We start from the raw sequence: 26,824 nt of genomic DNA on the forward strand, positions 1-26,824 counted from the left end.
AAAACAACTTTTAAACTTGTGTATTTTTTTTGAGTTTTTTAAAATGTATTTAATGTGTTGGTTTTTTTTTTAATGAGTTCACATTGTATATAATATACTGCTTTGCCACCTATTTTTTCATATCAATACCTTTGAGTACCTATTCATAAGAGATACAATATTGTTCTAAAAGAATGACTATATGGTAACCTATTTTTTAAATCTCCTATTACTGGACATTTGCATTATTTCTGACATTTTGCTATGGTTCAGACAGATTCTAAGACACATTATGGCTGATGCAAAGAAGCATACTTAAATTTTGTGAAATGCTCTGCTAAACATCTCAGTAGCAATTTACACAAACACCAACTATGTGTAATAGTGCCAGATACTAATAACCCACATATTATTCTTGGTAATATTTCTCAAAGTGTGGTGGCTGTGGGCCATGGGTTGTTGAGTGGAGGCAAAGACTATGACATCACATGGTTTGCGTTCAGGAACCAGTTGTTTGAGGGAAACATAGAAGCTGTGTGCCAACCAGAAGAGGGAGACCACATCCTGTCCTTACATCTTCCCATTGAGAGGCATGCCGGGACCATCTGTTAATATCCTAGACATGAACTGGCTTTGCCTCCTATTGGAGCATCTTGGCAACCCTACCCCTTTACCTTCTTATAGAGAAACAAACTTGAGTACCAGTTATAAACTGTTTCACAAACACATAGTCCTGAGTGGATATTAACTGCTGGATGTTGTCTGAAAATGAATTGACAAATTATCTGACAGGTGTCTAATAAGTTAGGTTAGAGTCATGGGCAAAGAGGCTTCAGAGACAGACAAGTAGAAAGTTGAGTTCATGTGCAGCTAGCTCGTCCTGTTGGAGAAGGCAGGCCCCTCTCTGTCTGCCACATCTGTGGTCAGGCAACATGAGCTTTTGGGATCACTTACCTGAATGCAATTCAGTTTATCCCTCTAAGTTGCTGATCTATTTAAATGCAACTCTCCTAGAGCTGCTCTAATATGCCAAGATTCTGAATCTGTGGGATTCAGATTGGGAATCAGAATTTTGAACTGGTTGTCTAAGTGGTTTTCAGGTGCTATAACGTTTGAGAGCCGGTGCTTGAAACTTCTGGTAATAACATTGTATGTTCTATTTTCAGTTGCTTTATTGTCCCTTTGTATTTCTTTTCTGTTGGTAGTTGCTTTTTCATAGTCCTAGACCTATTTCAGTGTTTATTTTTTTGCATTTAGAAATATGACATATTCTTACTATTTGTTCTTATTATCATTCCTTAGAGTTGAGTTTTAAATCCTGTGGTCAACAAATTAGATGTTAGGATAATTAATTTTTTTCAGGAAAATATCCTTCTAGAAGTTCATTTCTTTTGATCCTGCTATTAAAACACATCTCTTTATCTTTGGTATAAATTATATAAAACATACCTTAACCATTATGCCTCTGACATCTCTACTCTTATGTTAAACACTGCAGTTTTAATTTGATATCGCAGATTTGTCAGTGAAAGAGCGTTGTCTGCTGAGAGTGAATGGAAGTAGGGCCTTTCTTGGAAAAGACTGTCTCAGAGATCAGTAAATATCAAGTTAACAAATATCATGTTCTGATAATTTGTAAGAGGAAAAAATATGCATGTGGTATTCGTTTCAGGTACATCCAAGGAGCTGCATCTCCTAAAGACATGCTTATTCTGGTTGATGTGTGAGTAGTTACCTATTACATATTTGTTCATATACTGAGAATATAGAAAGGATTTATAGAGAACAATAATATGGGTACTGAAAAAAGGTTGGAAAAAAAAGACAAAGAATAATTATAATTATAATGACTTTAATATCCAGACAAAGAAACCACATTAAGGCAGTATCAAAGCAAACAAAATTCTCTGAATGAAAATGAGAAGAATCTTTATTGGAATTGAAAAATATGGAATGTTCCAAATTCCTGAGCTTTTTGAAAAATTACTCATTTGCTTACAGTTTTTTTCATTATGTTTTAAGGAATATTAAAGTCCTTCTAGAAGTTAATTTCTTTTGCTCCTAGTATTAAAACACATTTCTTTATCTTTGGTAGAAGATGTTAGTTCTCATTTCATTTTTTGAAGTGCATTTAAATCGTACCTTGTTTTAATTAAATTATTATGACTTTTTATCTGTGATAATCTTTGGTATTCTTCTTAAGTATAAATCTGAATAGTAATTCAGTATTTTATAATCCAATTGTATATGTATCTGACAATTTCTCATTGAAATTGTTGGAACCTGCATGTATATCTCAAACTTCAAAATGTATATGAATTTGAAATGCCATTTAAAAAAATTGTTGCAACAGAAATATATCGAAGTTCTCCTATACACAGTGTGATAATATAGAGACAAGAATGATTAAGATGCGGTCCCTGATCTCAGAGATAATTCAAATGTATTAGTGAAACTAAACTATATTCCCAAGTAGCTAAAATGATTGTGAAGTACGAGGTATGACACAGCACTGAAAGAGTCCACAGGAGAGATACAGCACTCTGATTTGCAGTGTCAGGAAAGACTTCATTAAGGAGATAAAATTAGAATTGAATGCTTCAGCTAAGCTGTAACAAGGCAAACATGGAAGGGGAGAGGAGACAGAGTGGGATTTCAAGTGGAAGAGTTGGCCAGAGCCAAGTGGCATAGGTGAGAACATTGGGGGAGCTGTGCTGGGGACATGAGGGAAGGAGGGAGAGGGAAGATTCTGAAAGTTTTTGAATGCAGGGCTGTTGAGATTGTTGCCCATTTAGTAGGTAATGTTGAGCTATTAACAGTTTGGATCAAGGTATGTTTCCAGAATTTTCATCTTGTTAACACGAGGGGGAAGAGCCTACGAGCTGGATGGAGTGGCTTTAGGCAGCAAAGACCTGCGCCAGAGTGGAGAGAGGACGGGAAGGAGGTCACTGCCTGGGAGCACCGTGTAGTGGGAGGAATGCGGGAGACTGAATGGGGGGAGGGCTGAGGGAGAAGGAAGCTGCAAGACGGACGAGTCTGGTTGGTGCCAAGAACATAAACAGTAAAGAAAAATATGGGAGTGACTTGTCATTTGGATATTGAGCCTAGCTGTTTAACATGAAGCTGCAAGTATAAAAACTGGGGAAAAGTGAGGAGCTAAAGATGGAAAAGTGGGAGTTGGCCGCCTAGAGATGAGCCCTGCAAATAGATGAGGTCATCCAGGATCATAGACTATGTAGAGACAAGAAAAATACTAAAACCCAGAGAATACCTACATTAGGATACAAAACAAGGCAATTTGTCCACAAGTCAATTATCACAATTGTCACGCTGCTGCATACTGATTGATTTAATTAGGTCCACCAATGGGCTCGCAAGGGCAGCGACGGGACCTGTCACCTCTGCAGCCCGCACTTCTGACTTGGCTGACGAGCTAGTGCTGTGCAGTAGGTGTGTCCTGCATAGGTGAACATGCCATGAGTATCCAGTTTCCCAAAATTGTCACTTGACACATAATTTTCATCATTGTAGTTAGAAATATATATATTTTAATGCTGTAGGACACAGAAAGACAGGCTTTCTTATAATTTATTTCTACTCTATAAGAATATGACTTTTTCTATTACTGATTTTTTAAGGACAAATCGTTATTTGAATATTATATAAATGATCTAGAACAAGTGCATAAGTTGCCTTTCCTTAGGGTGTCTGATGTTGTTTAAATACATGGTCATTAGCATACAGGCACCGATTTTTTTCTTTTTTAATAGGAGTGGAAGTGTTAGTGGATTGACACTTAAACTGATCCGAACATCTGTCTCTGAAATGCTGGAAACCCTCTCAGATGACGACTTTGTGAATGTAGCTTCAGTAAGTATAAGAGGATTCCTTTTTAGCTGAATTAAATTTGCAATTTCTATCTCCCCCCCCCCATGAATTTAAATACTGTAAAGTATTTTATCAAAGATAGGCTGAGATATTTCTGACCTATTACTTCTTCCTATTTCTTTTTGACCTAGACTTTCTTACTGTTCTATTTTCTTACTTATTCTCCTATACTTCCCCGCTAGGGTCCATTGTGAATGTCTAAGGCTTTACTCATGAGTGAAGTAATTGAGGTAATGGATATGAAGGGAAAACATTACACATATTCTCCTTCACTCAGAGCAGCCTAAATGGGCGACTTGAACCCCTGTACTCATTGATATCACTGTAACTCCTAATAAGGAACAATGTGGTGGCATAATTATATGGCAATTTTCTCTTCATTATAATGCTCATTTTTCACACTGTACATATCTGTAATGTAATATGCCTTTAAAACATTTCTTTTATTAACACAAGAACCAATCAATATATTTGAATGTGGTTTTTTTTTAAGTCTTAATTTCCAAGAACCATCTTCAACCTTCCTGTTCACAGCCAGCGAGTACTGAACTCTGACGCAAATAAAACAGGACAAAATGTTACCATTTTAATTCGTTGTCTCATTTTAATTCATAGAATTTAGGAAGATATTCTGTGGCCATTTATTAGTGGATTTAACTTCATATTTGGCATAGTTATATTCATAGAGGTGAAGGTGAGGGAAGAAGACTTTGTGGTGAGGTCATTTTGTACTGAATGTGGGAAAACAGATCCGTCTCTGAAACCACTTGGGAGGAAGAAGTTAAAGCAGCTGGGCTGCAATGGACTCACTCCCTTCACTGGAAGGGCACTCCTGGGAAAATATAGTCAGGGAACCAGGTATCAGCTTTGGTCAACCAGAGCTCTGTGTAACTAGATGAATTATATTTACCAAGAGGAAGAGGCTTTATTCATAAAGGGCTTTTAGCAGAATATCCCTGGCTAAGGGTTAACTATCATAAGTAGAATCCAGGATTTAAGACTCCCCTAAAAATGCCCTATAAGTGATGCAAGTCTCTGAGTAATCAACTGGAGATATTTCATGGTTTCAATACTCCTGCTCTACAAGGAACCCTGCAAATGTTTCTGAAACCTCCTTTGGACGGAGGAGTATGTCCAACACAGCAAGAAGGGACCTGGTCTCCTGGTTTTCTAGGGCTGCCATAACAGAACATCACAGACTGGGATATTAACTACAGGTATTTATTTTTTCACAATTCTGGAGGCATAAGTCTGAGATTAAGGTGGTGGCAGGCTCGGTTTCTCCTGAAGCGTCCTTCTTTGGTTTGCAGATGGCCGCTCTCTTGCAGCCTCTTCTCGTGGTTATCTTCGGTGCATGCACACCCCTGGTGTGTCTTCCTCTTCCTTTAAGGACACCACTCATGTTGGATCATGCTCCTACCCAGGGGGGCTCATTTTAACTTCATCACCTCTTTGAGGATATTATCCTTGACTTCCATTACGTTCTGAGGTACTGGATGTTGGGACTTCAACATATGAATTTGAGGGTGACGCAAGTTAGCACCTTATACCTGGGCAACTTTCCTCCATGTCCAGATTTTTCCTCTGCTTTATATGAACTTTTAGCAATCCTTTAGCTTGTCTGTATCCTTGATATTACTTAGTAAAACTTGCTATTACATAAGATCTCTGATTCATGTCAGTCTCATTTTACAATCTGAACTTGTGTGTTAGCTCACTACTTATTTAACAAAATGCAATCAGGAAAAATGTAATGCTTGGTCTTGCAAATGGAATAATCAGAAAAGATAGTTATTTAGTTTTATTTATACCTACATACATTACTTATTACGAGCAATTGGAATGGTTGTTAACAAAATACTATCTTTGGCATAGCACAAGAGAAAGCCATAAAAATACTAAATATGGTAAAGATTTGGCATATATAGTGAAATTTACATAAGTCTGGCAGATAATAAATACGATTAATGTCTTAACCTGGCTTCCTGCTGATCCTCACTCATGATTTCAAGTATAAGTAGTTCATTCGGGACATGATTGCAGGAAACACTACTAGTTAAAGGATTTGGGAAAGAGGCCCGGGGAGGAAGGAAGCAAGCCAACTGAAAGGTCTTAATTTGATATAAAGGAGCTTAACCCTACTGAGGAATCTTAAAATAAGAACTTGAAAGTGATTTTGCCTAAAGGCTGAAGGAACTTGTGTTTAAAGTAACCAGCCTTCCCCACGGGTGGACACAACAGACTCTGGCCACGAGAGGGAGACCTGAAGCACAAGTCCAGGTGACAGTGGTTAGAAACATGGCCAGTGTCCACTGTATCCAGTCACTGATCCTTGAAGATGGCAGTGGATCACAGTTTCCTAAAAACAAACACAGTAAGTACATCAGGAAGGTGGGCTGCTAGAGTTAAACCAAGTTCTTAATTTGTATTCATCTTTTCTCTCCCTGAATACCCTTTCTCTCTCTTAATCTTTTCTCTCTTAACCTTTAGCCAACTCTTGAGCTGGAAGCTTGCTTGGGGGGATGACCCAGGTGTTTATCCCAGAGGCCTGTGAATCCATTGTTTCTATATCCCCAACAGTGGTTCTTATAAGTGTCCATTCACAGTTAACACCAAGCATGGACGTGCTTAAATGAATCCCTTGAGTTCTATGTATGTCTCCCCTGCCGCACTGTATAACAGCAAACCTCATAATAATCTTCTTATCAACTGGAGAATTTTTTCTCTCATGTTAGTTTACTGGCATGAGAAACCTGAAACATTTAGATAGTAGCTGCAGATTTAGGTTTAATGAAATTCTTACCGTGACCCTGCTAGAAGCACTGCATCACCTCTACACCTATATGCACACACTTGGAATGCAGAACATTTATTTCAGTAAAGCCTCAAGTTGCAGGGAAAGATACACAAATTTCCCAAGTGAATTATGGTGAGAGGGGACATTCCTGCTTCCTTCCCTTGAGTCCCACACTCATTCTGTCTTCTTGGGGCAGAACCAGTGTGGAGAGGGGAAACCTGATTTGTATCATTCGCTCCTTTTTGTAATATAAGTACTCCCATCTTGGCTAATTTTTTGCTACCGCTTCTAACATAAGCTCACATAAAGCTCAACTGGCTTTTAAGATTCCTGGAAGTTTAACCATTGTTTTTTATGAGCAGTTACCAGCATATCAATAAATATAGCACTGTGGTTCAAAGTACATAATGTATCTGGAAGGATAATGTTTCAGCTCAAAGACTGTCATCTCTAAGATGGAGCTTAGATGCACATTTAAGAGACTGTCCCAGGGTTGTGTTTTATTAGGCTGGCAGCTTCGAAGTGACACAAAATAGGGTAGAGCTAGTGGATCTATGGTCATTTGTCCACTATTGGACCTCCTTTACCATGAAATAGGTTGCTTGGCTGAAGGAGCTCTTTTTACAGGATCCCATGATATCCCATGATGATAAATCAGGCAGTATGTGAACTGTAGGATTAGTAATACTGGTTGAGACACTGTGAACAGGAAAGGGGAATTTGTAACTGAAATAGTATCAAAACAAGAAAAACAAAATTCATACCCTGCCAACAGGGATAAAATTGAATGTAATCTATTTGGCATCAAGTTATTGTTTGTTTTTTACAAAGGTGACACTGTATTAAAGGCACAATGCATTGGACGACTGATTTCCAAAGGGATGAATTCAGTAGAAGTAGCTGTATCACACTTGGTGAGAAGTAGCCCATGCTTTTAGGCCCACAGATATCCTATCTGCACTACCTGGCTGCTGACTTTATGGGCCCATTTGCAAACACTATAGTTGTTACATACAGAGGCTGGATGACCTTCAGTGGACAACTCATCCACCCAGTTGTTTATTATCTCCTCTATGATGAATGCGCTTCTAATGGTCATTGATAATGAGACAAGAGGGCAGTCCATTTCATGCCTACCTCCACAGGTCCATCCTCATGCTTCTCCAGAGCTCTTTGTCTGTGGAAGTCTTCCAGTCTTGCTCCTTCAGGGGCATTTGCCAGCCAGCCAACCCTTTGCAGGAGTCCATGTGTTTTCTTATCTCAGGCTACTTGCTCTTCCACACTAAGTTGATGACCATGTGTATTTTGCCTCAACATCCATTTCCTGACATGTTTTCCTACTACCTGCTGATTCATAGTAGGTAGATCTTGGCATCTCTTTTATTGAATGTTCTCTTTTTTGTTTTCCTGGAGCAGAGACTATTCTTCCAGGTGGGCCACACTGTGACCTGCCCTCTATGTGGGGAGATTGGATCAGAGCTCAAGGGAGAGTAAATGCTCTCTTTTAAGGTTTCCAGGAAAGGAGAAATTAATACTCCCTAAGGGAAAGAGGTTAAGTCTGCGTCTCCAGAGGGCATAGGGGAATCTGGAAATTCAGTATTCTTAGTTGCATCCACCCTGATGTCCTTATTCTGCTCTTAGGGTCCCTTTCTTTGCCCATCAGTGCCTTCATTTTTGCAGAGAAACCTGCCAAGGCTGTGAATACAGCTTCTTTTATAAATATGTGACTTTCAAAGCAAATTCTGTGCCTGTTTCTAGTACACACTGACCCTCTCACAGCAGGAGATGAGAACTCCATGTGCTGCCCTAGAAGTCTTTGGGTTTTCACACTTTGCCCTTCCTTGATAATTAGCTGAACTGAGGCAGTCATTTCTTCCATGAATTTAACAGCAGCCAACCAATTCCAAGCCCTTGTAATCACTGTTGTCACCAAAATTGCCAAATGCTTCAATCTATATCGTGTTCCAATCACTGCGAATGGAAATCCTAGATGAAAATTGGGATGCTACAACCTTTGAGGGGTTTTCTTTCTTCCAGTTACCAGTGAAGTCTCTTCATCACATGGCTGGCAAATAATTTAATTCTAGAAACCCATCCTGAGATTCTGCTTCCTAAGGCCACAGCTAGTATCAACCTAGATTGGGTTTCCCCCAAAATAGTCCCTGAGGCAAGGATTCAAGTACAAATGGTTTATTTGGAAAGTAATTCTAAGAAAGACTTGGATAAATGTGAGAAGTAAAACAAAAAACATAACTAACAAATGATGGATTATTAAACAAGTCATCATTCTGAGTAATAGAGCTTAATCCTCTGGGTGGTTCTGAGAATGGGTGTAGGTAACAGTTAACCATTTCAAGGGGAAAATGTCATGGGGTGTATAGAGTTAATGATTGCTCCTAAGGGATATTAATTCCCTGATGTCCCCAGGCCACCGAGAGACAGGCAGAGGGCTCCCAGAAATCTGGGCAGTTAAATTTGAGCTGGCCTGAATGGAAATATGGATGGGGCACCAATAGCACATGCCTTGGTGAGAAACTGAACAATGTTATTAATGTTTAAAAAAATTTTTTTCATTAAACTAGAAATAGCTTTCAATGAAGTTTATGCTTGCAACAGTTAGCCAGCAACTAATGATGCTTCCTAATTAAAACAAAAAAACTTAAATTGGATTGACATTGGAATTGTTAATATATGGCAAGTTTGAAAGACCATTTGCTTTTCCTTTAGCAGCCATATTATGGTTGTTAAATGTGTATCTCTTTAAAGAAAATAGTTAACTTAAGAAACACAAGACAAGATATTTCCTTGTGATTTCCATGAACTAGGTGAATACAGGCTTTATTAGTGCATTGACAACTCTGTTTCCATATTTAGCCTTATTGTACAAGCCTTATAACACTTGTAGCTTGAATATATGAGCTAAAAGAATATGGGAAAATAGAATATGTTTCTTGTAGAAAGAACTGGGAATGCATTTGAACTGGAAGTTATGTATCTCAATACCTCAAGTGAAAACTTATGAAATTATGAAAAACATTTGAGAATAGGGAAGAAGAGTGATACTAGAACATGCATAACTTGTGCAAATTGGAAGGCATATTGCAAGAAGCTGTTTGAAAGATGCAATCACGGTGATTGCCTGCTCTACTCTAGGGAAATGAACTGCTAGTTCAGCTTTTGGTATATTGACTTGTTTCATTTAGGTTAGTTACCTTAATTTATTTCACTTCAGTGGTTTATGGTTCTTACTTACCTAAGGTGATTTTTTGTCAGCTATACGCCAAATTGTTTTATTAGCTATATACTTCTGTTTAATTTTATTTCAGACAAGTTATTAGTACATTTTCATGATGGAAAAGTCACTAAGTGATTTTAAGTGATCATATTATTCCAGACAGATTTGCCCCTCAGAAAATCAATACAAACAAGATCTAAAGTAGACATGTGTTCATCATTTACCTTTCTATTATTTTAATCTTTGATTTAATCACAAGTCATAGGGAATTTAAAAATAGATTTTTTTCTTTTTTAACACTGATAATATGGCAGGAGCTCTTTAGGCATTTTTCATGGTCGCTCACTAAGTTTTCATAACAATCTTGTGTGGTAGACAGGATTACTGTCCATAATTCCAACAGATAAAGAAACAGTTCCCGTAACTTCTAAGGGAGAAGACTGAATTGGAGCACAGCCATATTCATTTATGAGTCTGGATTTAATCACAAAATTATGTGGCTGAACCTTGAAGAAAAACTTAAAATAAGTTCACTAATTTTATTGTGAAATCGGGTATTTTTAAATAAACTTTGAAAATACTAAAATTGTTAGAAATTCTATAAATTCAAAGAGAAATGCTTCTTTTTAAATCTCAATTTAGCCTTAATCTTTAAAGAAGAATGTAATTTATGTTTATGTTTTAGTAGAAGAATTCTTTTAGAAAGTTTGCTGCATTTTGACTTAGAAAAAGCGCATATTAATTGGATTAATCTTATAATTGCAAATAAATACCTACACACTGTATTTCCATTGGATTATATATCGTGCCTATATATATATTTTCTTTATATTTTTTTTATATTTTCTTTATATTTTTATTTCCTTTGTCATGTATCTTTGGCTCTTATCAAACTACATGTATTCTTAGTTACATTTATATAACATTACATATATATATTTATGTATATATTACTTATATATATTATTACATTTATATAACATATTTATATTTATACATACAATTACATTATGATATAATGTCACCACAATAACTTCATAATTGAAAAGAAATTCTTCCATTTTATTAGTTACCATGCTTTTATTTGTGGGTATAAAATGCCTGAAATTAATCCATTTAAGGAGAATTCTTATGCAACATTTGATAAAAGTAAAATTACATGTTGAATAGATAGGTCTTTCTCATTAAATACAAACTTAATTTAATAATGTAGGAATTCTAAGGAAAAAACCTTCAAAATATATAATGCTTTTGTAGTGTGTGTATGTGTGTGTGTGTGTGTGCACACATGTGTGCATGTGTATCTTTTTCCTGTTTTCTCTCAGAAACTGTTTGAATGTCTAGGAAAGAAACAATACAACTTTTATTAACTTTTGTAACTTAAGGGATGCATAGTAATAGGCACTGAAGGAGCCCGGTGGTGATTCTGTTATTAACTTTGACAGTAATTTTCCTCCAAAGCTGTCCTGCTTCTTCATCATCATACCTAAGATCACATCAGTGATCCAGTGAATTTACGGTGAAATCTGTATGAGCCCTTTCCAAAGTTGCCTAGAACCACCCAACAGAAAATTTATGCAGCCTTTTATTTTTAGATTTATGTTTCTTAATTTTTTTTATTTCTTTTAAATAATAGTAATTTTTATGCTTAAGTTATATAAGATATCAGAAATGCTGCTGCATCATTTCCTACTGTTTCGATTATCTCTAGGGCTGTTCTTTGTTGCAGAAAATAAGCCTACTCTTAGGCAAAGCTTAAATACAAGCATCATGGTGCTGTTTTCCGCTAATCTGGTTATATGCTTTGATAGAAGTTAAGTGGTAGATAATAGGAGCAGCAATTCACTCACAGCATGTCCTAATTTACAGGCAAAATTTCAAAAGCCGACACAGTGAGTGGAATTTGTTTATGAAAGTGGGGGAGTTTGACGTTTTAGGAGTAAATACTGCAAGCCAGTGAAGGATGAAAGGAAAATATATGCTGATTATGGATAATATGTGAAAAGTTAACAGCTGAAGAAGACAGTTATATGCTTTAGTAAAATCACATGTCTCCTTAAGAATTAGATGGCAAATATTATGATTACATTAGGGATCTTTGAGTCATTTTTTTTCCGGGAAACTTTTCTAACTCATGGTCATTATGAAATGCTCTCTTTGATTATTCATCAGAAGCAAATGATCAACATATAACTTCTTACATTATTTTTGCTATTAATTGTAGAAGAGTAAGTTCTAGTCTTTGCCCAGATTGTAGGCTGGGCAAAATAATTCTGGACGTGAACATCTGTAAATGCAAGTGAGTGGTGGCCGTGTTCGAGGCTGGGAAGGGATGATCATGATGGAAAGATCTGGAGACATTAATAAGGCTCACCTTGGATTAAGAGGCCAACTTCACTCTTCACAGGCAATGCTGCCTCTCAGATGCACTGGTAGAATTTCATAGGGATAATGCCCAGGACTAGTTTTTTTTTTTTTCCTTTGAAAGGACTAGTTGTATGACCAGATACAGGTTACTTAAGGCTTATAAATCTGTTTCCTCCTCTTTGAAATAGAACCGTTATTAACTTGCCAAAATGTTCAGCACTAAATGAAATGACACATATAAAGTGCTTATATATTGTAATCATTATTATGGTGTTTTTTGTTATCATATTCCCACATTATTTTACCAGCTGTTGGAAAATAATTCTTCATGAATCTGTCACATTTTTTCAAGTCTAAGCATTAACAGTCAATTTGCTCAGATTCCCGTGCATTCCATGATAGGAAAGATAGAGATGTCTCCTTCTCCAGAGCAGACCTACAGATTTACATTGCAGAGTAATGAAGGTATTATCTCTGGAAGGGCAGATGGGCCAGCTGCCAGCAGCCCCTGTGTAGGATCAGGGGCTTCTTCTTCTTGGGATTCCTTACATGAAACAAAACCACTGCCTGTACAGGGACCCCTGTCCCTCATCCCACCCCCCTGTGGGAATTGCATTTTGGGTGCAAAGACACTACTCTGGCTACTGTTCCTGCTATTGCTATGAGTAAAAAAGTGCCTTTTTACACCAACCCAAAGGGCTCATATTTTTCAGTCAATATCTATGGAAGTGTAGGAGGCTGACATGTTAGCTTACAAGTAGGATGTAATTTCAGACACTTCCACTTCTAGACTCAATAGTTTAACACCAACTAATGTCTGAGTGGGGTTTTGTTTAACTATGGAATTGCACTGTATATGCAGAGACATGATTTTGATTGTTCCTTTTCCTATCTGCTTTAAATTTCAGTTTTCCCTTCGAAAATATGTCTAATGCATTCCTAGACAAGGGCATAGATTTCTTAGCTAGGAACTTTTCCACTCTGCATATGACAATGAGCACATTTGTCAGTTGTTGCTTAGTGTAAATTTAAAAGTGATTTCTCCACCCATACAAAACAGGCCCTCTTATTACCAGAGCTGAAGTAAACTAAGAGATACTTGGCCTGCCCACACAGTTTTGTTATAAATGAATTCTAGGAGTGTAATTTCATTTCATGTCTTATAAAGTAGTCATCATCTAGACTTCAGGAACTTGATGTTGATTCATATTGCATTTACATCAACACATAAGAATATTGTGGTTTATATCCATACTACTAAAAGTAGGGCCTGTGGCCAAGCAACATGAGTAGTGCCTGGTGACTCGGTAGAAACATACACTCTCAAGTTCCACCCAGACCTAGAGTTAGAATTTACATTTATCAGGTCTCCCAAGGGATTCCTAAGCAATGAGGAAGTCAGGTACACTGGGAAGGTACATTTAGCAAAGACCAACAAGCTAATCATGCTTATCATTGACTTAGAGTTTAAAATCTTGGTAATTCATAGAATTACTAGTACTGTGGATGTTTATGACTATTTTGTGGCCATTTGCTTTTCTGGGCATGTGGTTGGTATTAAAAACAGGAAGGAGTAGAATTAAGTCCATTAAAAGATCCAAAGTTCTCTTTCCTCTGTAGTTTTTTTTTTTTTTAAGGTAATGACTGATGCTTCTTAAAATTATCTTCATTTAACAGACCATATAGAGAAATTATAGATTGTGAAGAAGAGACTCTGAATAAAGGACAAATATAGAGATCATAATAACAGAGCAAGTAATCAAGGTTATTTAGTTTTAACAGAAGAGATGGCCAGAAGATAAATTAATCACTTTGCAAGTATAAGGCAAGTTTATGATAAGGTGTTGACAAGCATGATACATATTTTTCCATTAATTACATGGTGCGCTAAGATAGTTTTTGGTACTTTGAAATTAGTTGCGTTTGCATTTTTAGAAATACCAAAGTAATACTTAAGATGAGGCAGAGGGGATAGTTTTATTTTAAACTGAGCTTAAATTGTTTTTAAAATAACGTGAAAGATACTGACTTATTTACCGGGGTTTATGTATTAGGAAAAGGTTTCATGCCCAATAAACACAGATGTATGTCAATAGTTATTGGGTAACATTTTTCAAAGTATGTCTATTCATTTTAAAGAGTAACTTGGGCTGACCTGAGTCTAGCCTTATCAGATTTGCTCACACTAAGTTAAATTAAACTATCAGATTTCCTCCTAATTTATTGTTTAAATTCAGAAAAAGTTATAATATAAATTGGTACTATACTTCTTGATACTTATTCATAGCATAGACTTTAACATCTTCTTTGAACAGCAAACTCGTTTCAGCAAATTCCTAAGAGACTAAAAAAAAGGCATCTTGAGAAAATTGATGCACACGCTAGACCTTGAAAACATCTACCAAGACATTAAAATCTTTTTGTTGTATGTTCCATTAAATAAGGGACTTTGTCATAAAGTGACTTTGCGTATTAAGTTCTCTTATAAATCTCAGATACAAAAATGAACATTTTCTTCTTCCCGTTAATTCACCTTTCTAATGTTTTGTTCAATAAATCAGACTAATTACACTCTTGGACATTTTTGTTCCAAAAGTTTTTTTCATTTTTTCATGAATCTCTCCTGCTTAGCCTTATGCTTTTTTTTTGAAGTATTGTTGATTTAATCTTATATTGGTTTCAGATATACAATACTGTGGTTCAGCAGTTACCCACATTATTAAATCCTCACCCCCACTAGTGCAGTTGCTATCTGTCAACATAGGAAGATGTTACAGAATCATTGGCTATATTCTCCATGCTGTACTACTATCCCCATGACCAACTTATATTATCATTGAGAATTTTTGTGCCTCTTTATTCCCCTCACACTCTCCCCACTACACTCACCCCAGCCCCTCCCCCATGGTAACCACTAGTCATTTCTCAGTGTCTATGAATCTACTGCTGTTTTGTTCATTCTATTTTGCTCTGTTTCTATATTCCACAAATATGTATAAACAGGTGGTACATATACACAATAGAATATTACTCAGCCAAGAAATTTGAAATCCTGACATTTTGCAACAATATAGATGGATCTAGAGGGTATGCTCAGTGAAATAAGCCAGGCAGAGCCTTATGCTCTATTGACTCAATTTCTTAAAATTAACTTATACCATAATTGTATTTAAGTTTTTCAACATATATAGTTTTTTCAAGTACATTTTCAAATATATATGTGTTTATATATTTGACCTCAATGGAACTGAGTTAGATTGAATATAATTTCTTCAACTCTTGTCGGTAACTTTTCACTGATCCCAAATGCTATTTCACATTTAAAGGAACTCACTGGTGATGGTAAAAACCTTGCTGTGAAAAAAAAAAAAAAAAAAAAGAGAGAGATCTTTCTGTTAGGTGCATATTATAGATATGCACAGATTAGAAATCACTTCGGTTCTTGATGCTTCCACATCTAGGTAGCTCCTGGCTTATCCAGATCTTTGCTCAAATGCTTGCTTATGAGAGAGCCATTCCTTGACCACCATATCTTCAACAGCATTCCAACTTTATTCTATCACTTTAATTATTGTCTATCACCTTACCTCACTTCATTTTTCTTTCTAGTATTTCTTTCCACCTGACCTGTTACAAATGTGTTTGTTCTTTGTTTATTTTCTTTATCCCGTACTCCCTGCTCCCCAGAATGGATACTTCTTTGAGTATAGAGACACTATCCATTTTGCTCAAATGTTACAGTATATAGAACATTTCATGGTACATAGTGATACTTCTAGAATTGACTCTTACTTTTTTGTCACTCATACCAGTGCTAGGGAAAAAAGTGCTACATAGATGTCAGAATTTTATAACAAATTTCAAGCATTGGTAAAATATCGTTGTGTTTTAACTGACCAGAATGATCCTCACTTATATTCTCAATATTACAGTATCTCTTCTCTGCAAATATCATTAAATACACATGTCATTCTCTTTGTATTCCTCAGGTACATGCAGCCACCACACAATTGTTCTTTCTTCAACTAGGAAAGATGTTCAAGTAATCAGCTTCAGACACCATAAAAATATTGAATATATTAGTCAATTTTGCCTCAGTATTGGTAAAAAAGAAAAAGATCAAGGAGTATGTCATCATTTGGTCATTTCATTAAAATATCAACTTTGGGAGTTGGCATTCAAGTTTCCACGTGACTATGAAACGTATTTGTAATACAAATAATATGATATAAATATTTTACGTTGAGGATGATGTAGGGAAAGCTGACTGTTTTTCTAGTTGGGTGAATGCTATGGAATCAGGATTGCATAGAAGTTGATTAAAAGATGATTAAGAAAATATATAAGTAACAAGTAGATATGAGTGAGGAAGCTAAATGCTAGTTATGTTAAAGCAAAAAAATAGTACAGCATAAGGAATGTAGAATAAAAGAATAGCTCGCTCTCAATTGCTTGAAATTCTTTTAAATGCGTGTAATTAGAGAAGTTTAAAAGTTTTCTCTATTGAAATATAAATACAATATATCAGAAATTGAACTTGGAACTTGTTCAGAAATTTATTCAATATTTCAACAAAGGTCAAAAGACTGAATTTTGGACATGTCATGATTTAAGTTTATTGGAATATTTGTTTGAAAATGAAAACCTTTATCAAGAATTTTGAAGAGTGATAGTTTATAATTACAAGCAAATGAACTTTGGCTTAATGTTGTTAGTATTTCACTGTTGGTGCCATTTTCTTTTGACATATACAGCATTTATTATTCCTACTCATTTATATATATTTTTTATGATACTTAAAACTATCAGATCTAAATGATATATTTTAGAATTTGAGGGGCCTTTTCAAGTGATCTATGATTTCAGGTAATGTATTGTAACTATAAGCATAAAGTATAAGTAATAAAAATCCTTTTATTTCAGAAAGGGGAACCTAAGGATCAGAGGACGTTAATTGAATCATTTGTAGCCATTGATGCTTTTTAGGGGCAGGGCCTGGACTAGACCTAGGTTTTCTAAATTGAATTAAAAAGTAGAAAATTGTTTATTAAAAAAAAATTTTTTTTTCTTTTAATACAGTAGACCAGGGACTACTCAAACCAGCAGCCAGTGTTGGAGGGCAGCAACATCAGTTTGAAGATGGGAATGTTCAAGTTCCAGAGAGCCATTAACAAAGATATTCATGGCATCTCTAAGTGTGGCAAGGTGACCACACCTTCTGGCTTTCCCCTAGACAGGGATCAATAATAGAAATTGAAAGTACATTCCCAACATTAGCAAAAATGATGAATTTATGTAGCAGTACTTTAAATAATATATTTAAGACCTGCAATTAAAAAAAAAGAAAAAGAATATATGAGAGATATATGTAGAAAACTTGAAATGGAGGTATAGTAATAAATGTGGAATTAATGAGTCTTTCTTCTTGGACTGAAATGCTGACTTATGTGAAGATGTAAGTTTGTCCCAGAATTATTGGTAAATGCAATTTTAATTTCACGCACACAAAAAAATAGTTCTAAAGTTCAAAGGAAGACAAGTGTGGAAAAAGTGTGACAAGGTATGATATAAATCAGAAGTGATTAGAGAAGAGCATGTCAGGTATTTGGGTTTGCAGTAGAATCCCGACTCTTGGTTGCTGTGTGACTCTGGGCACTTTGCTCATCACACTGAACTTCATTTCCTCAGCTGTATAACAGAAGCCATGTTCAAACTAAAACTGTAATCTTGGTGGAGGTTAAACATATTACTGCATGTAAAGTGCTTAGTTTGGCACAACTGTGATTTTCAATATATCTTAGCTATATTTATTTTAGTAATATTAGAAAGAACTTGGTGATACAATGGAAAGAGTAAGGGAATAAAAAATTCCAGAAAAATATCCCAAATATTAACATATTATAAAGAAACTATCATGAACCAGTAACCGTTCAGTTAAAGGGAAAAATTGACTGTAAAAAGAACTTAATCTAGTAGTCACTTCATACTATTTGGAGAAATAAATGCCGACATGTTTAAATACCAAAATGTAAAATAAGTAAACAAAACCATCAAATATTAGTAAAAACTGCAGATGTATATTTACCTGACTGATGGATGGTTTTCTAAGAATAAAATTATTTCAAGAAGTCGTAAAAAATAATTTCAAAAGTTAAAATCAGAAGGTAAGCAATAAATTGGACATAGGACTTAAAATTCACAGGGCTTTATGAAAATTAATATATAAGAGAAAGTTTCACTTCATTACCATCAAAGATTCAAGTAATTAAAATATTGAAACATTCTTTTTTAACTTACAACTAAGCAAATAAAAATGTAAAGTGGGAGAGTAAAGCATAACATTTCTGGGAAGTAATTTAGCAACAAATAAAGAACCTTAAAATCATTTTTAAGTGGGAATATGCATATGTGTATGCATAAATGTTATCAGCTATTTTCTCTGGGTTTTAGGATAACAATTTTGTTTATAATATTTTCTAGTTTAAAACTTTCTTATGAAATATGGGGAAGTCCAAATAATTTAAAAGTATATTTAATAGGAATAAAACTTAACCACAATTTTGAAAATACCAGCCTTTGTTCACATTCTTTTTGTTTTCCTGCATTGCCATCTACTGTCCAAACTGTGGAGAGCCTCTGATAATAATTTGTAAATGTGCTGCCTGAGAGAGGCAATATTATATTGTTTATTAAATTTAGATAAGTCATTGGAATTGTTTTGTATAATCTAAGTTTATCATATAAATTTTTTATTACAGTTAAATTATGTAAAGAAGTTCACTCATATTTTGTAATTTTAAGAAATGCTCCTGTTCCAAAGCGGGCCAGTCTGGATTTGAGTTCTCATTTTTGCTGATCATCTATAGCTTGAGCTCATCTTAGTTTGAACCCACGGTTTTGCACTATATTTCGTTTACATACAAAAAAGAGAGAAAACAGATCATTAGGGCATAGTCTAAGAAATAATTTAGATACTGAACAGTTTTTCAAAAATCAAGAAATTATAAATTAAGTCCATTTTGCCCATTAAATAACGTGTTGTGACTAAACAATGTACAAAGTACCATAAAGTCAGTCTACCTTTGTACAGGGTTAGGATACATGGAGGGTATGAAGGCATGAAATCAAAGGCATGCTGGGTGGTGAAGCAAAGATGAAATGGGCCACTTCTATTGCAGTTCCAAGTGGAAGAATATCACCTTCACGTTCCTTTGTCTTTAGTTCTTACTGTTCCCAGGAGAAAGATACTTGAGCCCACCAGCCTTTTCAGAGGAAGACTTGGTGCTCCATGAAGGTGAATGATGGGTGCCAGTGCTAGCCAAGGGCGCTTTGCAGAACCTTATGCTTCCTTGATTTACGGTGCTTATCAAGGCATTGCTAGCATTACATTGTTTGTATCCCAGGTTAATCTGATGAGCGGCAGAGCTCTGTCTTTTAGAAATATTTTGTGGAGTGATTTCTTAAATCCAGCAGAAGCCATCAAAATGAAAATAAGTATTGCCTTTACAAAACCAAGAGTTTTAAGTTACTTCATTTGAGAGATTGCAATATGTTTTAGCCCTAAGGTGTCTTTTAATTTGATGTGAGTAGTTGGCTGGTATTTAATGGGAAGGTTCTTTCAAATAGTGAAGTGTACTGTTCACGGTTATCTCAAGACTGTTTCAAACACTAAACTAATGTTTGAAGGGCCCTTGTATCATCCTGTTAGTGAACTTTAAAGCTCACTAAAGCAGATACTGTTTATCTTAATCATTCTTATGAATCTAGGAATCCATTCTGATTCCAGTACTGAGTATACTAATGTTTTTCCTAAAATAATTTTTTAAATGGTAGAGTTGATTAAACATTTTGTACCAGACTCTGTGCCAGGTGTTCTACATACCTCTTCATTTAACTATTTTAATAGCATCTATTTGGACAAAATATTTATATTTATAAATGTCCAAGTTTAACAAGATAGTTGACTAAAATACAATTCCTACACTTTTAAATTTAGAGCTTGATTATTGATCAGCAATTTGCACTGTCTCCTAATTTTCTTAAACTTCACACATTCACTCAGTAAATCTTTATAGCACACCTACTATGTGCCAAGTACAGAGCTTGCCATGGTGGGATGGCCATTTTCTGTGACCACATGGGCTTCTAATCCAATGAAAGAGTCTATCAAGATATCACATACAAAGAAATAATGAAATTATAAGTTGGTGTGCTGTATAAAAAGAGAGATTTATCCAGGCCTAGGAGAGCTTATATAACAGGATGGGTGGTTTGACCTAATCTGGGAAGGTCATGAAAGCCATTTATAAGGAAAGCATGTTGAGGTAAGTGAGACAACCAAGTGAAGAAGATAGGGGAAAAAAAGTGTTAGAGGCAGAAGAAACAGGATATGTGGAAGGCAAAAATGAAAGAGTATCCAGATGCTGGGGTAGAAATATATTTAGCTATATTAGTGCCTCTTGTTAGCCCACATGCCTTCCTGTGTCAGCATGCTAGCAGAGGTTGTTCTCAGCGGTTCTGATAAGGGATCTACTGGGTTGAATTTTCTGAGTTGGGGAAAGGATTCAGAGTGATGTTAGTTTGGATTTCTGACTCTGTAGAGTGAGTTAAATACACATTTCTAAAGAAGTATTTTCTTAATAGGCAATAAGAGCAGAGCTCTTTAAATCTATTTTCACTCACCATATACTATTTCAAAGCTCTGTAATTTTTTGCCTAAGGTTTGTAATATGTATGTGGTTTACCTATTTAATATATGGTTTCAAAATTGAAATCTGGGCACTTGTAACCAAAAACCACAATTTCAGTTCATGAAAATAAACTTTTTTTTTCCAAAAAAGCTGATGAGTCTAAAATGTCTGTGAAGTACATACTCAGACCTAATTTAGAACTTTTAAAATTTCTCATCTCTTTCCTAGGAGAACAAGATTTGCTAGAGGGACTAGGCTTTGAAAACTATTCCCTTCCCTGCATTATTTATGAGTTTTATTATGAGAATAATTGTAGTATTTCTGTTATACACTACTGAATTATATTTAATGGATTGTATGTACATTTAATCAGTTTGTGTTAAAGTGAGTTAATGAGATGCTTCACTTTTCTATGTTAAAAGCAGGTCTGTGTTAAAAAGCCAACCAAAAGACTCAGGGCAGTACATTTTTCAGTGCTCATTTTATGTTTAACTTGTAATTTTATCATGATTCATGTTGTGACTAAATCAGTCAATAATATTTCCTATAACCATTTCTTTTTGTGTCTGTGTGATTCTTTTTTTTTAATTAAGATGTCATTGATACACAATCTTATGAAGGTTTCACATGAGCAACATTGTGGTTTCAACATTCACCCATATTATCAAGTCCCTTCCGCACCCCATTGCAGTCACTTCTATCAGCGTACTAAGGGAAATAGAGTCATTTCCTGTAACCATTTCTAATAAGTCTCTAAAGTCAGATGTTTTACTATTACTGGATTGACAAACTGTGTATATATTTTTAACTTTCTAATATGGGAATTCATCTATTTTGTTTCTGAAATGGAATGTGTAGAAAAAGATTGCGTCAAATTATTATAGAATGGGAAAAAAGAGGCAGTGGGATTTGGATCTGAAGATAGTACATTTTGAACATTTCAATTTCTAGAAAACAGTAAAGAAATATTTTGGAGCTTTGTTCTTATATATGTGATACACTTGAAAGTAGTGTTCAAACTGAGGAAGAATTTCAGTATTTTTCTGTGCGAGACATTGTGATTCCTGTTTCACCTCCACTCCCTGCAGTACCTTCTGCCTCCTCTTTTACTCCATCCTGAACCCCCCACCTCATGGTTCACAGCAACAGTCACCTTTCAGCACCGACCTACACAACACCCAGAATCTGTCCTCAGCCCCCACTCTTCTTCCCGGGAGCAATGGAGTCGACACCCATTTTCTTAAAGGTTTATTCCCTTCTTTTTCTTTTCCTTTAATCAAGACTTCTTTTGAGCCTTATGCTGTAAATATTATGATTTCTGGACATCTCATTTGCATATCTCACATACATTGAAAACATTCCCTCACTTAAACTCTGCTTCTCTTCCTGGTTCCCCAAGTATCACTGAATGTCTCAGTCTCCCAGTCCTCCGGCCATCCAGATGCCCATGTCAGAAACCTGGAAACCTGGCAGGTATTCAAAATAAACACTCTCTTACTCAACTGCATCCCCAGCCCACTACCACATTCTGTTGATTCTTCTTCCAGAATAGATCTTGAACCCCTACTTTTTTGACCATTCTCCACAAATAACACAGCCACTTTCTGTGTTCAGCAAAGTTACTGCAATAGCATTCTGGTTATTGTCCCTCCTTAAATGATGCTCACCTTAAATCCATTTCCCAAACAGCAGCTAGGGTGATCTCTCAGAATTCTAGACTAAATTATTTTGTATCTGGCTTAAAATATTCCTGTGGCTTTCCATTTGGCATAGAATAAAATCCCAATTGAGCATTTCCATTAGATGCTGCATGATGTAGCCCCTGCATCCCCCCACCCCGACCTCATTTAATGTCATTTTTCTTCATATGCAACTGAGCTATAAACTGTGTTTCTCCAAGTTTCCCTAAAAAGACTTTTATTTGTTTTTTCCTCCACATCAGGGCTTTTTTATATGTTGCTCTGTTTGCCTGGAATGTTCTTCCTCCATAATTGCCAATGCAACATTTCTCTGAAATCACAGGAAATGCCGTTTCTCAGGGGAATTGTTCCCCAACTGCTCACATCCAAATCCGAACATACTCTCCTTGTGATGTCTCCTGAAGCATAATGTTACGTTTCTTTTTGGAACTAATAATTATTTATTGTAACACTGAGAGGCAGTGCAGTTGAAATCCAGATTCTCTGCCACGGTGCTAATCTGAGTCCTGACTCTCTGTGGCTTATTTACTATGTTATTGTGGACAAGTTATTTAACCTCTCTACCCTTACGTTTCTTTATGGATAATAATAATACTTTTAGGGCATTTGCAAAGAGGAAATGATTAATATTTGTGGAGTACATAGTAATGTAGCCCATAGTGAACCCCATCTAAGTGCTTGCATGCATACATACATGCATGTGCACATCATTTACTTGTCTAAATGATGTCTGAGAGTACAAAACTATCACATGCCACAATTAATGATATAACAGGTTAAGAGGTTACTTAGCAAATGTTTTGCTTAATGGACTCATGAAATGTGGAACTTAACCTTATAACTAAACTTCAGTGATTTTCAGAGAAAAAAAAGGATGTGTTATATTTATAAGAATACATTATCACAAAATTTATATTTTGGCTTGTGATCTACCTAGTAAAATCATATAATTGTATGTTTTTGATCTGAGAATAACATTTCATCTGGTCACCCCCCTCCCCCACCCTCTAGCAGGTATTATCTTTTTATTATTATTTGCATTATGCATATGTAACAGTACAGATCCCAGGAGCTTAAGTGACTATACAGACAGCTAGGTTAAGAAATGATAGGATGACTCTACTCCTCTTAGTGTCCTGGATCTTACTGCAGTGATCCTGATCTTACCATTTTGGAAATACCCCCTGAACTATGTGAGTTCTTGAAAGTGTTGCTGAAATACTTTCCTGATCATTCTTAAATTTTCAGTGGTGGGCGGGTGTTGTTGGAGTTTATGTTCCCTCTTCCTACAGTCTCTTTATTCAGGGCCTCCTCACTCAGAGCAGTGACGGTCTGCAGTGCTCAGCTTGCCCTGTGCCGTACCTCCACGGTGCCATGCATTCTGTGTATGACCTCAACAGGGACAGTTCCTAATGGCCACCAGTTGTTCCTGGTTCTTTCAGATTGCTTCCGGTTTAACCACCAGAGAAAGGTTCTACCATCAGTCACACACTCTGCTCCTGTCATTCGGTGTACTGCTTTTCCCCTTGCCTTTTCCACACGAGAGGCAAGTAAGGTACTTAGTTTATCCCTGTGTCCTGCATGAGTGTCAGCGTATCATCTCTGGATTCTGAATATAGTTTATTGTTTGGTTTTGTCTAAACGCTTGCAAGACTTGAGAGCTGTAAGGGATCTCACATTATTCAGATCCCAAATTTATAATGAGGGAAAACAAGCTTCAGGAGGATGAATGACAGGCTCAGGGTTGCAGTCTGAGCGGGGGTGCTGGATGACAATCACTGTTTGATCCTTAGCGCCCCTTGGTCTGTTCCTTTTCTTTTTGAAAGACAAAACCATGCGACAGGATTGGGAAGTATAAGACACAAATTCCATCAAAATTACACAATTGATTTTAGTGGTCATTTATATATTTACTTTCTAATCTTTTGCAGTTTAACAGCAATGCCCAGGATGTAAGCTGTTTTCGGCACCTAGTCCAAGCAAATGTAAGAAATAAGAAAGTGCTGAAAGACGCAGTGAATAATATCTCCGCAAAAGGAATCACAGACTATAAGAAGGGCTTTAGTTTTGCTTTCGAACAGCTGCTTAATGTAAGTATCAATATTAGCCTCTTTTCTCTTATAGTACTGAATTATCTGAATTTGAGTATTCTTATCAGTTACTGCTATCTAGGTTAAATAATTGCGCTAAATAAATCATTTATTTAGAAAGCAGATGTGTCCAGACAGCAGAACTCCTTAAACTATTTTTTTAATCCAGAACTCAAAAAGTGTACAAAGTATGGCTTTCTTCTACTAGACTTTTCTTCCCTCATTTTTTCCAAACTATGTTTAAAAAACACATTTGAAAGGCAATTCTTTAAACTTAGTTGGCATATTTAGACTATCATTTCTTTCTTCTTATCTCAATTACTCCTGTTTCTGTCTGGAAACTTGCACTTCCAGTCATCAAATTGTCACTGGAGAGCCCTATGCACAGATCACCCAGCCATGTCTGCAGGTAGACCACCAGATCCCGGCATGCCTGCTGCCTGCCCTGTAGGACGGAGCATGACTCTTACACTATGGACTAGTTTTGTCAATATGCCATGTCATCTGATAGATTTTGAACTATTTGAAAGCAGGAGCTATCGTCCAGTTTTTTTATCACTCATGAGGTAATACTACCGGAACGGCTTACAGCATGAGCCTAATCTCTCTGTACCTTGATTTGCTCACTTACACAATGGAGTCACCATAGCATGTGTATCAGAGGATTTTGGACAAGACTGTCCACAAAACCTGACACATAGCAAGCTTCACATGGGTGTAGGTTGTTGGGTTAGTGTTGGACTTACCATTTTTGATACAATTATGACTAGTGCATGTCCAATACAAAGTTAGCTCATAATTGTTACCACATTTGTTGAGTCACTGAGTAAGCCCTTGCATGTGGTCTTTTCTGCAAATGTGATTTGTTCCTTGAGTGCATTGTCTAAGCAGTTTTCGAGATATCTGATGGGCTGATTCACATTTGTTCATTCAGTCAGTATTTATTCAGTACCTCACAGTTGAGTGTCGTAATGCTAGTGCTGGGATAGCGCAAGTTAGACCATCTGCCCTCTGGAAGGCCTAGTACATACAATACACTCAGTCTTTCCTTGTTCAGTGTGTTAAGGCCATTCCAGGGCATTCAGGGTGTGTTTACAGGTGCCGTGCTGAGGAGGGGCTCGACTAACCCAAAGGAAGTTGGAAAAGTGTGGCATTCTTGAAAACAGTATTTTGAAGAATGAGTAGATTCTAGGTAGGTAGATAAGAGAGGGAAAGTCAAGTCAGGTAAAAAGAACACAGACAGAGACACAGAAGTACGAGACAGCTTGTCCCATTGCCCATGACTTGGCATGGCTGGTACAGAGCAATATAGGAGCAGTGGTGGAAATGGAAAATCCATGAGGTATCGGTTAATGAGCAGTTTAGGAGCAAAAGAAGAGTTTATAGTACAAGAATGACACTGTAGAAGTCCTGTATTGGAGTAGAAGTGAGTAGATGTTAAGGAAAGTGACATGGTATCTGATTGGGTGGTCCTCCGACCTGGAATAATACCAGGTGGATGGTGGCACAGAAATATAGCCAGAGGGAGTGTGAGGGTAGAAATAGCTCAGTTTCAGATATGCTGAGTTTGAGGAGGCGAAATTGTTAGATACTGTTAAGTGAACAAGTCTGAGGAGACAGAAAAGCAAAGTTCAACATTACAGTTTCCAGAGAAGTTATCTTTGGTAAAATGGGTATGTTTGTGAAATGGTGTATGTTCATTAATTTAGAAAAATGAAAACTCAAAACTTGAAATTCAAATGTAACTGACTCTACGATTGACATATATTCTTTCTATAGTAGTATTTTTTTATATTAAAAATTCTTTTGAGTCAATCAAGTTTTCTAGATCTTGGCATGTTAGGTATTCCACTTAGCGTTGTTAATTTGCCCCACTTCCTTCCCTCCTATTCAGGCTTCACCTGTGAAATGATAAAGGGTCTCAAGCCTAATGTCCTACTTCAGAGACCAGTCACTAGAGAGGCCACATCAACTCCCATTCATGACTAGTTGCAGATAAAATACTATTTAACTCCAATTGGTCTTTTATACTGCTTTTACCATAGTTGTAAGTGATTTTTAATATGTTCTCAGGGATT

General features: G+C 36.1%; 1 protein-coding gene across 15 annotated transcripts in view; it reads left to right on the forward strand.

The window, feature by feature from the left end:
* Positions 1-26,824, forward strand: part of CACNA2D1 (calcium voltage-gated channel auxiliary subunit alpha2delta 1) — a 512,731-nt gene that overhangs the window by 378,689 nt on the left and 107,218 nt on the right. For all 15 annotated transcript variants that reach the window (XM_073238917.1, XM_073238921.1, XM_073238916.1 and 12 more), the window contains exons 9-11: positions 1,652-1,702; positions 3,750-3,849; positions 24,588-24,746. In XM_073238917.1, coding sequence (XP_073095018.1) covers positions 1,652-1,702; positions 3,750-3,849; positions 24,588-24,746 — 310 coding nt within the window. The remainder of the gene's footprint in view (positions 1-1,651; positions 1,703-3,749; positions 3,850-24,587; positions 24,747-26,824) is intronic.

The sequence above is a fragment of the Manis javanica genome, chromosome 6, assembly GCF_040802235.1.
Source record: "Manis javanica isolate MJ-LG chromosome 6, MJ_LKY, whole genome shotgun sequence".
Lineage (NCBI taxonomy): Eukaryota > Metazoa > Chordata > Mammalia > Pholidota > Manidae > Manis > Manis javanica.